General features: G+C 41.0%; 1 protein-coding gene across 1 annotated transcript; it reads right to left on the bottom strand.

The window, feature by feature from the left end:
* Window positions 1–765: 765 nt before the first annotated feature.
* Window positions 766–14,003, bottom strand: IL10RB (interleukin 10 receptor subunit beta). The gene is given in 7 exon segments (XM_054388058.1): window positions 766–975; window positions 3,242–3,399; window positions 5,083–5,233; window positions 6,860–7,038; window positions 10,406–10,575; window positions 11,869–11,992; window positions 13,955–14,003. Coding segments are annotated over 7 exon segments (1,041 nt in total).
* Between the last annotated feature and the right edge of the window lie 966 nt (window positions 14,004–14,969).

Here is a 14,969-nt window from a genome sequence, read left to right as displayed (position 1 = left end):
AGTAGAAAAATAAAATAAACCTACCTTTAAAATCCTACTTTAGCTGCAAAGTTTTCCACAGGCTTCAATGGACTCTGGATTAGGTAGACAAAATTTAATTAGCCATAGAAACTTCACGGCTGAGGCTCAGGGGATTGATCAATATCTGTATGTAGAGAGCTATCTGGCAGTGCACTAGCACATTCCCATTATCCTTAGCAATGAAGATTGAGAAACACTTTGCAATGCAAAACTCTCTGAATACTTGTGTTTGGTTTATTCATACCAAGCTTTTAACGTCATAAAAATTTACAATTTTGCATCGGGTAAAAAAAAAAATCAATAGAAAGATTATGCCACTAGAGACATCCTTAAGAAATACACACAATATCTCATGTAAAAAAATTAGTCAGATCAGGTCTTTCTCTACAAAATATGGTTTTTTTTTATAAACCTTATACCATACGCTGTTTTGATTAGCATCTGGAAATAAATAGTTCATCAAAGTTACATTCACTAGTATTATGTATTTATTTGCTTTTTAAATTAGTCATAATACAGTCCTAGATACTGCTACTAGCAAGTAGATATTGCTACAAGCAAAAATTATGTATCATTTAATTCCTCCTTTATAGTCAAGTTTTTTGTACGTTAAAAACCCCCATGATTATGTTTAAAATCTGTGTGCACAATTTTGTAGGTGGATTTTTACTGTATTAAGAATGCAGCAATAAGAAGATAAAAACAGTCCGTTTGCTTTTCTTTTGGCTTGAGTGAAGTATGCATTTAGGCCTCTTCTGAAGCTGGTACTATTCCCGAACCTGAATCTTGTTCAGAGTCCTGAAGGTGCTCTGTTGTCTTGCTGGCATCATCTCCAGTCTCATCACTCTGATTTTTTGATTCTTCTGAAATGACAGTTAGCTTGTCATAAAAAAGATGCTCTTCTTGTGGGAATGCAGAAAAAAACTGTGAACTACTGGGAGGCTTGCTCAAAAACTGTGAAGGAAAGAGGAAATGAGAATTAGGCTGACCAGACATATTATCCTGTTTACTTAGAAATAGGTTTTATATTGTTTTCCACACATCAGCTGGCTGTCTTAATCCTTAGAGGTCCCAGAGTGGTGACAGTGTAATAACCTCTCTGCTATAACATTGAAATTTGCCAAATAGATCCAAAAGATGTGAATAGTTCCAGCCATCTCAGAGCTGTCTGCTCAGATATTAAATAGTGATGCTTTAAATGTCAATGTAAACCACAACCATTTAGTCAAATAAAGGAGAGGGAGGGAGATTTATAGGACTATGCAGTTCAGTGAGAAAGATTATTTAATTTTAATACAAAAATATTATAAATTCCTCCCATTTCCTGTTCTGTTGGTAAGATGGAACCAGCTTCAGCAATCAACATGTGTTCTGCAGGATGTCATGGCTTTATTTTGAATGTCAACACAAGAACAGCACACCTACTCAACACAGCAATGACATGTTGGGCACTCATTTTGGCAGCTGAAGTGGCAGTTGATTTTATTGGTAGTGGCTGAAGGAATACAACTGCATTTTGTCCTTGTGATTTGATCCCTGTCTATTGCCGTAGTGCTTTTTACATAAGAAACAAGCTGCTTTATCAGGAGTCCTGTTAACAAAATTAATACTAATATTATTACTATTAGAGCTTTTTCTAGCAAACTGATTTGAAATGTTCTGTCAGTAACCTGCAATCTCAAATATTCATGTAGCAAACCCACTGCCTTTGATACATGTCATTTTGGTAAGCATGGTTGACCTTTGATTACTGTGATTAACCACTAAAACCTCCTACCAGCACAAAATGAAAATTCTCCCTTTCTTGTGAGAAACCTGTGAGCAAAATGAAACTTGACTACATCATGTACTGATCAGAACAATGCTACCTTCCCAACAGCTGAGCTCCAGGTTCAGCAAGCTATTCTGTGCTGAGCATGGGCTCAGTTTAAAGCACAAGATGATTGCTAAGTCAGCTGCAAAACCTTAGTTTACTGAATTCTAAATGATTCAAAATAAAAGACCCAGAGAAACTGCAGGAAACTCAGAAGAGTATAGGTTACTAACTTCAGTGTATGTAAGACTCTGTATAGGCTTATTTCTCGGAGGAGATTCTGATATAGCCTTTTTATGTTGTTATATAGGTAACAGGGTCAGTTGGTATTCCCCAGCAGTAACTGCTAACATTTATTGCTCTCATTTTATCTTAAATGTTTAGACTTCTCTACATTCTTTACCTAATTTAAAACTCTCTCGTGGTTTTTCCTCGTTATTCTATTTGTGAAAGATCTTTGTTTCAGGAGAACATGTGTAGGTTTAAGTCTAAAAGGAGATAGGGGAGACAGTTATCTGTTGTTTGCTATCTAAAAAGAGGAACTGAAGGTTAGCACCTGTTATTCTCTCACTTTAAAATTAAAGAAAACATCCTGTTTCTAAGCCATATAAAGCTTCATCTTACAAATTATGCAGTTGCTTTAGGAATAAAAGTATATGCCAAGTTTTCAAATTGTTCAGCTTTTAAATAGTTTAGACCATTCTGTGCAGAACTGTTCAAAATGACAGTATATTAGACTTTATTATACATCAGTATAGTTCAAAATTAAGTCTAAGTTCACTGCTTCTTACTTATGCCTATGCAGTGCCACAAAACTCCTTGAAAAACATGGGGTACCATGCATGCAAAATTTTTTGCCTTATAATGCCAGAAATTAAATATTAAATAAAGTAACTTCCACTACTTTTTGCACACTGGAAAGTATCTGTCAGCTTTTCCCAAAGTTTACAGCTTCATCATTTACACTTCTTTGAATAGCTTCTCATGACTGGCAGAAGAATGAGTTTCACCATACAGAACAACTACATAAGAAAAGATAACCACCACTGCTGCTTATAGTCTAAAACCCCCTCAGAATAATCAGCACTTTACAGATGGCTAACAATCAGGTGCAAATGAAGGAAGGCAAAATAAAAGAAGACTCTAAAGGTTTTGGCACAGAGAGCCTTTGAGAAGCAGGAGGTTCTGCTGAAAAGTCTGATTTTGATTGGAGGGAGGTGGTTGGGGCCCCATCCCTGGAGGTGTTTAAGGCCAGGCTGGATGAGGCTCTGGCCAGCCTGATCTAGTGTGAGGTGCCCCTGCCCATGGCAGGGGGATTGGAACGAGATGATCCTTGTGGTCCCTTCCAACCCTGACTGATTCTATGATTCTATTCTACGATTCTGTTGTGTTAGGTAGAAAACAAACCTCTTTTAAGTGTTGTGGGAAAATATATGAAGGGCAGAAAACATGTTTGACCAGTCGATATAGATACAAAAATGCAAAGAAACAGAGGGGAACACAGATTACAATGGCCAACATTGATCCAATAAGAACAGTCACAATTATCCACACAGGAGTTACACCTGCAGGAGACAAGAAAGAAAATTAAATTAAAATTGTGATTATTAATTTTATTGTATATTCTTTTACAATTATAACTTTTTCTATGGAATTAAAAAATATAAATCTGCAAACATAAACCTTTGTTTCCAGATGCAAAATATCTCTTAAAGTTTTTTTGTTTGTGTAGGCTGTGGAAGTTCTCAGTAAGGTAAGCTTGAAAGCTACTATATTTAGACATTCACCACTTGCAATTACACATGCTGGTGATTCTACCTGCAATACTAGGCAAATGATTAAAGGAAAAAAGGCCATCATAACCATCCACAAGGTGATAGAATGCAAAAAGCCATTGTATACTCTTTGGCTTCCACTTTTGCCTTCAAGAAATTTGTAAAAATGGCAGCAAAGTAAAGATACAATGCCAGGAAATGGCCTGAAATTGTGCCACGAGAGGTTTAGATTGGATACTACGAACAATTTCTTTACTGAAAGAGTGGTCAGGCATTGAATAAATTAGCCAGGGAGGTGGTGGAGTCACCATCCTTGGAAGTGTTCAAGAAATGTGTGGACATGGTACTTTGGCATATGGTTTAATAGCCATGGTGGTCTTAGGTTGATGGTTGGACTTGATAATCTTAGAAGTCTTTTTCAACCAAAACAATTCTGTGATTCCATGATGTCAGAGGACAAAAGTCTGTCAAATTCTAAACTACAGAGCCTTTAAAAAAATTCTGTCATGCATAGGGATTTCACAACAGGAAATGCGAATGAAGATGTATCCATACCTTACTGTATAAATATTTTAAACCAACCTACACTTGCTAACCACTGTTCTAGCCATTAACTAACATGCCACACCACCACCCTAACCCATCTGCAATTCGACTGCCATGCATGCAGATAGTATGTATGAAAAATGTATGAGAGACAGTTTAACCCAGTAGCCTCTCCAGATAGCTTGTGCCTCTGATTTTCCACACAGGAGGGTGTAAATTAGCCAAAATACACATTATGGCTGTGCACAAGAGAACATCCCATTGTTTCTTTTAAATAGGGACACAAAGCTCATGAAGGGTCAGACCACGTGATGGTTATTGCTGGACTCTACAAACAGCAGCTAAGGTGGCATGGCTGGAAAGAAAAGCACCTGTGGTACTTAACTGCCTTCAAACTGAGAAGAAAAGTATCTAAATGAAGAATTTCTTTCTATTATTGATTAATAACTACTGTACTTCACAGAGGAAGAGCATCAAGGCTTAGCCCCATGGCAGACAATGGCAATATCACCACAGATGAAGCAGACTGCAACACAGGGTCCAATTCCTTTCTTAGTTCCAAATATACAGAAAAAAGGCTTTTGTAAGATAACGAATATAGCTGATGGTAAAAGAAATTCAGACATGCAGTGTGATCAGTGAAGAGCATAGTCTCCATTTAATTCCAATTTTCGGAGTATGAGGAACTCAGATACCTCTGCAGCAAAGCATTAAGCCACCAGTGCTGTACTGCTTATAGTTTTTTGCTTTATTTTCAACTCCTCCACTTCAAAGGCACACACATATTAACCACCAAACAATACTAAAGTAACAAACACATCCATTTTTGGGAAGGTTTACACATGACACTGCTTTTACTTTTGAATGGTTTTGAACATTTCCCAGTTCCCTACAGTGTATGTCCCATTGTGATACATGAGGTATTACCGTCGTGGGTTGTCTGCTCACAAAGCTCTTCACTCAGTTCCCCTGTTTTGTTCCACTCAGGGATAACTGCTTGCACTTGAACACAATATATTGTCCATGGCTCCAACTGAGAGAGTATTTCAGAATTATGTTTAGTATCTATGTGAGTTACCTAGTAACAGAGAAGAACAAAAAAAAAAAAAAATTGAAAAGCAGGAGGCCAGGGAATGGACTCAGTAAGTAATTAAAATTACACGTAGTAGGACAAATCCTAGCAGCTATAGTTGAAATGTGAACAAAGCTTTTCAAGCAGAATGAAATGCCCTGCCAGTGTCACAGAAATGATGACTACATTGATTTCACCTATAGTGAGAACATGAGACCGTTCACACCACTGACTTTCTGGCTGCTTCTAAGCAGCGTTAATGAAGTTTTAGGTTAGAAAGATCAACAGAGATGTGATAAAAGAGAGAAAAGCAACTGCTTAAGCAAAGGTGATTAACTAAGAGCATCACAGGCAAACAAAATTTAATTTCAGACAGAGCAAGTAGGATGGATGATCTAGGCACAAAAGAAAAAAAAAAAGAGAGAGAAAAAAAAAAGGCTTGTGGAAGCTATTAAGTGACCAACAGCAACTTACTGTTTAGAGGCATGGTTGGTTATTCCCCTGTAACTGTATAGTCCCTGCAGAGTATAGGAATTCCTACATGCTCCATTACTTAGACCCTTTCTCAGGGGTGAGAAGACTCTATAGCTAGGTTTCAAAATTTTGAGCAAGCATCCACTTCAAAAAGCAATCTATGAAGCTATACAGTCTACACCTTTTGTTTCTTTGATCCCTATGAATTTTCCCAGACTACCTCTGCTCCGATGTGTTACAAGCACAAATTCTACCTGAATTTCCCACTTTTTCTGGTAATCCACCTAAACTTGCATTCCACATGCAGAAATACCACCAGTTCTTGTAGTTTGGAAATAGAGCATCAGTCTGGTTTTTGGGAAATGATGACTCTTCATTTGCTGGAATTGAATGCCAAAGAATTTTGCAGGGTAAAAAATATAAATCAGAATTACCTAGAGGGTAGTCCTATTACATGAAAATTGTACTGATGTACACAGCACTAATTGTACTGTGACTGGTATCTTCCAGTAAAGAACTTCCTTTATTCCTGTAATAGAACTCATGACCCTATAATTAATACATTATTTATGATGCTCTTCCATGCATTTTGTACACAGAAGCCTTTTGAGGCTATGGTAGATGTTGTCCCTAAGAGGAAGAAAGTAAAGTACAACTAATAGAAACTGAAGAGGTGAAGGTTACCACAGTTAATACAAGGCCTCACCTGTGGTGGTATTCAAAGGCCAAAGTCCCACAAAGAGCACAAATGCTTGAATGACATGAGATTTGAATCTAATTGAGCTTATTGGCATGATCACAGACACTGCTGATGTTACAGCTTCTACGTTCACCCTTGCTTGTATGTGTGACATACAGAGATGTGGTGCGGAAGACCTCATCTTAAATAAGCACATCAGGGAAGCGGGGGAATAAACTGCCATAACACAGCAGTTATTCTAATCATGCCAAGGGCAAATTACATCCATGCTACCATTTCACTATCTGCTGTTTACTCTTAACAGTGGTTGTAGTAACTAGACTTGATTACACCATAATTAGTACAGATACATTTTTACTTCAGATACATTTTTACTTTAGTACCCTCAGCTTTCAGAACTTCGTCAGTACGGCATTTTACCGAGAAAAGCAGATATCAAAGTCATGGAGTGACAACACCTATGAAGCAGAAGTTACCTCTGCACTGCTGTCTTTCTTCCAGTAAAGTATTCTGTAGTTCCAGGAGCCATAATATTGCTTTAGGGGCCAGTTGTCATGTTCAGCAAAAGGGCCTATGAAATCCACATGCAGGGACCCAGACTCTGACTTCACTTTTACATCAGGTGGCCCAATGACTGCTATATATTAGAATGGTAGAAGAGAAGAAAGAATAGAATTGAGTTTCACATTGTTTTCAATTTGACATTTTCATACAATTCATGCTTTAAAAAATTGTATCTATTAGAAGAAAGTAATTTCCTTTCATGGAGAAGCATGAATAAATCCTTTCCTTACAGAACTGGTCTTGAAAATGATTTATTTTTTGCACTTAAATAACAGATACTATTTCAGACTATGTTTCCCATACACTAAATTAACTCAGTTCTCTTTTGCCAGCTGTGGTGAGTCCTGGGAGAGGAAGGACTACTTCTATAGGTTGTTACTCACTTCTCCTTCTGGGCGAAGCTGTCGCAATATCTGTCTTTTCTGAGCAGCCTCTCTAGTGAAGTGTTTTAATGTTCCTTTCATTGTGATAATTTTGAGAAACGGAAATATTTGAATTATTTCTGCATGTCTTACTGATCGTGCTCCTTAGACCAAATCTTATATTCTTACATTTTGCAAATGGCTTGTTTTCACTATATTTTTGTGCCACTAAATTATTTCATGAGTAGCTTAGTTATCAACTAGGTTGTGTAGGCAATGAGCTCTCCACTGAAGTATCCTGTCATTACAGCAAACAGCTCTGCCTTGGCTGCCTTGACTGAAGTTCTGCCTGGCGTACTATTCATGGCATTCATACTATAAAGTATCTGAGAAAGGAAGAGCTTAATATACAGAATTTTGCATTCCTCTGTAAGTATATACTTCTATAATTAAAAATAAATCCCCTCTGTTTGCTGGGCCATGCATTCACGTAAAGCTCATGAACATGTTGTTGAACTTAAAAAAAAAATAATGTGAGGAGGGTCTTGGTGACTCTGGTTTTCTTATGCTATTCCCACATACAGTGTGGAATTTGTTAAAAAAGCACTAGCAGAAATAACATAATGTGTGGGGTTTGGCTGAGCTGGAGTTAGTCCACCCCAGAGCATCTTTGTAGTGCTGTGTTTTGCAGTGCTGTAGCTGGGTGTTGATAACACAGCAGCGTTTTGGCTACTGCTGAGCCAAGCACCAAGGCTGTGCTTTTCCAGCATTTTCCCCACCAACAGTAGGCTGAGCGATGGGCCAGATCTTGGGAGGGGACACAGCTGGGCCAGCTGACCCAAATTGACCAAAGGGGTATTCCATGCCATATGACATCAGCTCAGATATAAAAGCTAAGGGAAAGAAGGAAGTGAAGGGACATTCCTTGATGGCGTCTGCCCTCCATAGCAAACACTACATGTATTGAAGCCTTGCTTCCTGGGAAGTGAGCAAACATTGTCTGTTGATGAGAAGCAGAGAATAATGTCCTTGTTTAAGCTTGCTTCCATATGTGGCCTTTGCTTTTGATTTTCAATCTATTAAATGGCTTCTGTCTTGACTCACAAGCCTTTCGTTGTATTTTCCCTCTCCCCTGTCCATCTAAGAAGGGGAGTGATAGAGTGACTTTGGTGGGCATTGGGCCCCCAGCCAGGGCCAAACCACCACACATAGAAAGGAATATCAGATATTTCAGATATTTTTGTCATGATGCCCTGCTCAGATCAGCTATGACAACATTACAAACCCTCAGAGATTTGGCCAGTTCTCCCAGCTCTTTCTTTCCAGGTAGTTTTATACACAGATTTTCCTGCTTAGGAACAAGCTGCCTTTTCAAAGCCTAGCCTGCTCTGAAGGCCACATGCTCTTTCAAATGCATGTCAAACCACAAATCCATCAATGACTTACAAGTTTGCTCTCTACTCTGAAAATCTGTCCATACTTTTTGTATTACACTTTCTTTTGGCAGCAATTTATACTGACAAATGTTGTAATTTTTTTTCCATGCTATGTTTTAGTGCTTCTGTTCAAGGCGGATTAAATTATATCAACATTATGCTTTTGGACAGGTAACCGATAAAAGCATCCTTAAAAACAAGACTGTAAACTGTAAAATTACATTCTGAAATCCAAGGAACAGCATGACAAAATTCAAGAAAATGGAGGCAGAGTAAGGTGAAAAAAAAGGATTAAAAAAAAGTTTTCTCAAAGATGAGGTGTAACTGAAGCTTCCTCCAGAGTTTCGTACTAACAGCTCTGAGGAGGAAAAAGCCTTGTGTAACAGTAACTACGTAATATAAAATAATTTGAATTTTGCTTGTGTTTGGTGTAAAAAATGTACAAAACAAAGGATGCCAGCACCAGAACAAGAGGACACAGCCTCAAGCTGCGCCAGGGGAGGTTTAGGCTGGAGGTGAGGAGAAAGTTCTTCACAGAGAGAGTGGTTGGCCATTGGAATGTGCTGCCCAGGGAGGTGGTGGAGTCACCATCCCTGGAGGTGTTCAAGGGGGGATTGGACGTGGCACTTGGTGCCATGGTTTAGATAGTCATGAGGTTTAGGGTGACAGGTTGGACTCGATGATCTTTGAGGTCTCTTCCAGCCTTCTTGATTCTATGATTCTATGCTAGTTGGTAAAAACTACTCTGTCATTCCCTAGCTCAGCTGACAGCAACATAATTAACATCTCTGTTAATTTCTTTAGACTTTGCATGGCAATGTCTAAATCACCTCTCACACAAGACTGTAAATCTTCACTAAGGGAATGACAATATTGTGTAATGAAGATTTCTTGACTAAAATATTAATCCTTCTCCTAATCCTGTGCAATTTTGATTTTTTTGTTGTTGTTGTTGTTTCCTGACATAGCAATGAAGAAGAAAGTAATTTAACTTATTTAGATATACAGGAAGTCTGAACCCTTGAAGAAAAGCTCTTCCTCTGAAAAACTATAAAAAAATTACTTTAATGGAAAAATACACATTTTTCTGAAAACCTCCTCAAAATGAGGTTTCAAGTACCAATACTGACATCTAACCATAGCAGTGAACCTACTATATTTTCTGACAGCAACTTCTGCCTTCAAAAGATTAAGTGTTACAACTAAGACTTTATGGTTCAATGCAATGTAATTAAATTTAAAAGTGATCTGCACACTATAGCTTTTCTTATTGTCATAGTATGGCTTAGGTTGGAAGGGACCTTAGAGATTATCTACTCCAACCTCATCACCATGGGCAGGGACACCTCTCAAATATACTTGGATACTCAAGACCTGATCCAAGCTGGCCTCAAACATCCCCAGGGAGGAGGCATCCACAACCTCCCTGGCCAACCTATTCCAGAGTCTCACCCATTTCTTCCTAAGATCCAGTCTGAATCTGGTCTCCCTCAGCTTAAAGCCATTCCCTCTCATTCTATTGCTAGACATCGTTATGAAAAGTCCCTCTCCAGCTTTCCTGCCAGATCCCTTATGGAGCTAGGTTGTAAAGGCACATTAATAGCAGACAGTATTTTTTGTGGGAAGGTAGAAAAAGGCTTACTGTCATCCATTGGCTTAAATGTGATGGCTACCCAGTCTGAATGGTCATTTTCTGACTCTGCTCTGACCTTTAAGATATAGTTTCCATATGCAGACAGAGAAGAGACATCACACTCTGTAAGTGTCAAGTTTGTGCCCACATTTTCATATGTGTTTCCAGGGAAATTTATGCTGTAAGGAAGAGAAACAAAATGTATATGATGTGCAAATTAGAACTGACTAAATGTCTTTCCAGTTAACTGGAAGAAGTGGTGTATCTGTTCATTAATACAACCAATTATGAACAAGAAAAATTAGACCCACTGTGTAAGAAACACCATTACTAATGTATACACAAAGCATTTTATACACATCCATATGTCTGTAATAAGGTTACAGATTAGAACTATGATTCAGTAAATAGATGACCTTTTCTAGACAGTGGTTACAAAACCAATTCAACAGTTATCAGACAAGTCTGCAAGACTAAGACAGCTATGCACAGCATTGCTGTCTAACTTGGACTTTTCTCAGAACTGTCTTTAAGAGATGTATATAAGGAAAAGACAGAGAAAATAGAGGCTGAGAACTGACAGGAACTGTTTAATATATGATATTCTTTCTGCTTTGAATCAAAAGCCTACCTAGGAGCAGCACGATCCAACAGGCAGCTGCTACCAGAACACAGAAAAATCTCCTTTTGACTAAGATGGCCTGCACCCTCAGTTTGGGGTTTCTCCTCAGCAGGCACCTGCCTGTGGGTGACATCTTCTCCACTTTACATCCTACCCTGTCTTGGCCAAACATTCAGCAGGAACACAAGACCTCTGGCCCAACGTGTGGTGTCCTTGTCAAGCACAGAGGGAAGGAGTTCACTGCTGGGCTGGAGAAGTGGTTGCTTTCCTCAGTAGAGCAACACAGATCGCTTTTCTCAGCAGGAAAGACCAACTCGGAAGGACGCAGTGGTAAAACCAAATCAAAGTTAAATCAGCCCACCAAAACTGACAGAAGGAGACCTCAGAAAACGTGTCCAAAGACATTGAATGGACAAGCTACCTGCCTGCAGTTCTCTGGGCTTTTCCACTAAAGGCACCAGCAAGCTCTGCCATCGGTGGCAGAGCACAAAATCCTGCTGAAGTGAGAGATCAGGTAAGGTCTTAACACCCAGCAGGACTAAGTCTCTTAAATGGCAGGTAACAGCTACACAGTAGAGAAATAAGCACCTATGGACCTAATAACAACCAAGGTTAAAATGCCTTCCTGGTTACAAAAAAAAAAAAAAAAAACAAAAAACAAAAAACAAAAAACACAAACACAACTGCCTTGGGTGTGAAATGTGTAGAAAATGCCTCTGACCTCTTATTTAATGGGGGGGGGGGGGGGGGGGGAAAGGACAGCTACTGATCTTTTAGAAAGGAAACAAATCACTAACACATGCAGTTGTAAAACATGAATTAAAGAAAAGCACAGCTCCCCCAGACTTACCTCTTAGATTGGACAGTGTAACTTATGTTCCCTTTGTAAAACCTAGGTGCATCCCACTGTAAAACACTGTGAAGATTAACAGAAATAATTCTTGCATTTTGGGGTTTTGGCACCATTGAAGATACTATGGAAGCAAACAAAACCAAGTGAACATTTTAGTATGTGTTCTTCCAGCAACTTCTCAGTCACCCAAAACTTAAATAGAGCCTTCTTTCTTTTCCTTGCCTCACACACTTAAAAAACCCTTAATACAATAATACAATTTAAATCCTGATGCCTATTGTTCCTTCTGAGCTTATGCCACAAAAATAAATTAGCCAGCATCAATGATTTCCAATAAGTCTTTATGATATGATCATTCATTATGCATGATCGGCTTGTTAGTGCTTAAGATGTGGGGCCCATGAGGCTGCATGCATGAACTCTCACTGAAATTCTCAAAAGCAAGTTTTTCAAAGTCCATTAGCACTATGGAAATAACATGGGTGTGTGGACTGATTTCTTGTGCATTTTTTAAAAGTCTTCCTATATAGACCTGGATATAAGACTTAAATTATTAAAAAAAACTCAAAACCCAAAAGTTCACCATCTTTATATCATCACTGCATGGATTAGCCTGGCCTTAAACACCTCCAGGGATGGGGCCTCAACCACCTCCCTGGACAACCCATTCCAGGGTCTCACCACTCTCATGGTGAAGAACTTGGTCCTCGTGTTTTGGCTCATTATTGCAACACAAATGATCAATGCAAACAACCCCCTGCCAGGCCAGATCATTGCTTAAATGTCACAGGGGTAATACCTAATGGCATGCGTTCTAAGATAAAGAACCTATTTTATATATCTAGAACCAATGCATAAATACATGAAATTAATGTGTCACCCACCTTTAGCAGACAAGGGTGTTAAATCTAAAAATCTGCTCAAATAAATCTGTTTCACAGACTTAATTCCTACAATGTTGCCCTTGCACCGAACAAATCAACTCAAATGTGCGTCACATCATGTGAGCAGAAGTTGCTTGTGCCCCACAGCCATCTTCTTGAGAGGTGCCATTCCTTTGTGTATGTGTTTTCACATGTACCCACCTCGGGCACTCAGAGATCTTTGCCTATGCACACACTGTGCCCCTTTGCTGGCACCTCTGGCACCCTGCTCCCACACGTTCTCCGGTCTGCAAAATCCCAGAAAAATCTAAGGTAGATAGGTGCAAGCGAACAACACAGCTGAAAACAATATATGCCTTCTACAAGGCATCTGGTTTCTCCTGTCCTGCACGGTGTGGTCCTTGCTACAAAGGGCCGTCTCAAGGGCACTACCAAAGCTTTGAGGAAGCCCCCTCCAAGGGTTTAAAGTAGGCTGGCAAATTCCCAGTAAAAAGCGTTGATGCCTTTGAATGCTCACTTCCGTGACAGCCTTTCCTATTGGAAAAGCCTCCAGGTAGCGATTTTCCATCCATCGCTGTAAACCCAAGGAGATGAGAAAACGCTTCTGTGGTTCGCTCTTTCTAAATGACAATCTGTGCGCACCTCGCATCGGAGTCTCAGATACAGCCTGTTGGGAGACGCACGGCCAGGGCCAGGGAGTGCCGGCCCGAGCCAGGCGGTGCAGGCACGGCTACGCCCACGCATCCGCAACCCACGGGCACTCTAACTTGCAGAAAGCGGTCTCCCACCCACACTCGTGTTCCATCACCGGGACTCCCACAAGTGTCCAACACCATGAAGGGAAGTTTCCGTTTCTCAGCACAAGATACAGTCTTCGGGGAGAAAACTGCGGGTGGGCAGCAGGAGTCAAGCCCCCGCCAGCGGAGCATCCCGGCGGTCCTTAGCACCTCTAGACCAAGGCACTGCGAAGGGCGGGGGGCTGCCGGCCTTTCCCTGCTCCCGTCACCGCAGCCGCGCCTCACAGAAACCCGCCTCCGGGCTCGGCGGGCAGGCCGACTCTGTAGAACGATCCCGGCCACCTCTAGCGACCCTTGATCCCGCCGCCCCCAACCCCCTACCACGGCGATCAGAATCACGATCCCTCACCCGGGCAGCCCGTGCCCCTCTGCCTCCCCCCGCCAGGCCCAGGATGGACTCACCGCAGAGCAGGAGGCAGCTGCAGAGGGCGCACCAGAGGGTGGCGGCCATGGCAGCTCCCGGCGGGGCCTCCCTCAGCAGAGGAGGTGCCGGTGCTGCCGCCACGCCATGGCACCAGGTGCTGCTCTCGCAGGCGGGGTTGCGGGACTGACCCGAAACCCTTCCGCCTTCCTGCAGCGGGCGGGGCAGGGCGGGATGTGCGGGAACCGCTGCCGCTCCGAGCTGTAGAGCTTCACTCTCAGCCAGCGAGGCTGCCCGCCTCCGATCACAGGGAAGACATCTCCGAAGTCAGGATCTGTCCTGAAGACCAAAGATGCCAAAGCCACGACTTCTGCCAGAACACTGATCAACACCTAAAACTTGGGGGAGGAGGGGAGCGGAGTACAACAGGTTCTTTCTTAAGCTATTACTGTCGCCGGCTGAAAACACCAGCTCCTGGGGTGGCGGGGTGTTAATACACGTGTTTCTGGCCCATTTGTCACCTCCTGTTGTTAAATGAGGACTTCCACGGAACACACAGTCCCAATGCCTTGGCTTCTGAGTGAGCAATGCTCCTGGGCTTCTACTGCTGTGGAGAGGTGCACACCAGTGACAGTATACAAACAGCAAAGCAGTACAGTGTCGGTGCGAGTGGAAGCTTCACCCGCTGCCTCTACGGATGCATAAATCTGCAACCAATTAGTTTTTCTAGAATCAGACTGTCAGGTACTTACAGCTGCTTAACACTTAACAGTAGCACAGCATCAGCAGAATATGTTTCAGCATCTTAGAAATTATTCTCAGCTATCTTGATCAGAAGAATGACTGCCACCCATGGCAGTCAAGAAATGGCTTGTGGGGAAAAAAGTAACAAATCAACACAAGGTGAAAAAAGTTGGGGTTTTCACTCAGCTATGTGATACCTAAAAGCCTTCCCCTAGGAATAAATTCTTTATAGGCTAACTCACAGCTTTTCAGGGGCATGGAGGAACTACAATAAAAATTCAAACAGAGATGTGAAAAATTTTCTTTTTATGA

The sequence above is a fragment of the Indicator indicator genome, chromosome 1, assembly GCF_027791375.1.
Source record: "Indicator indicator isolate 239-I01 chromosome 1, UM_Iind_1.1, whole genome shotgun sequence".
Lineage (NCBI taxonomy): Eukaryota > Metazoa > Chordata > Aves > Piciformes > Indicatoridae > Indicator > Indicator indicator.
The sequence above is the reverse complement of the archived record's forward strand: the minus strand, read 5'-3'. Positions and strand labels throughout refer to the sequence as shown.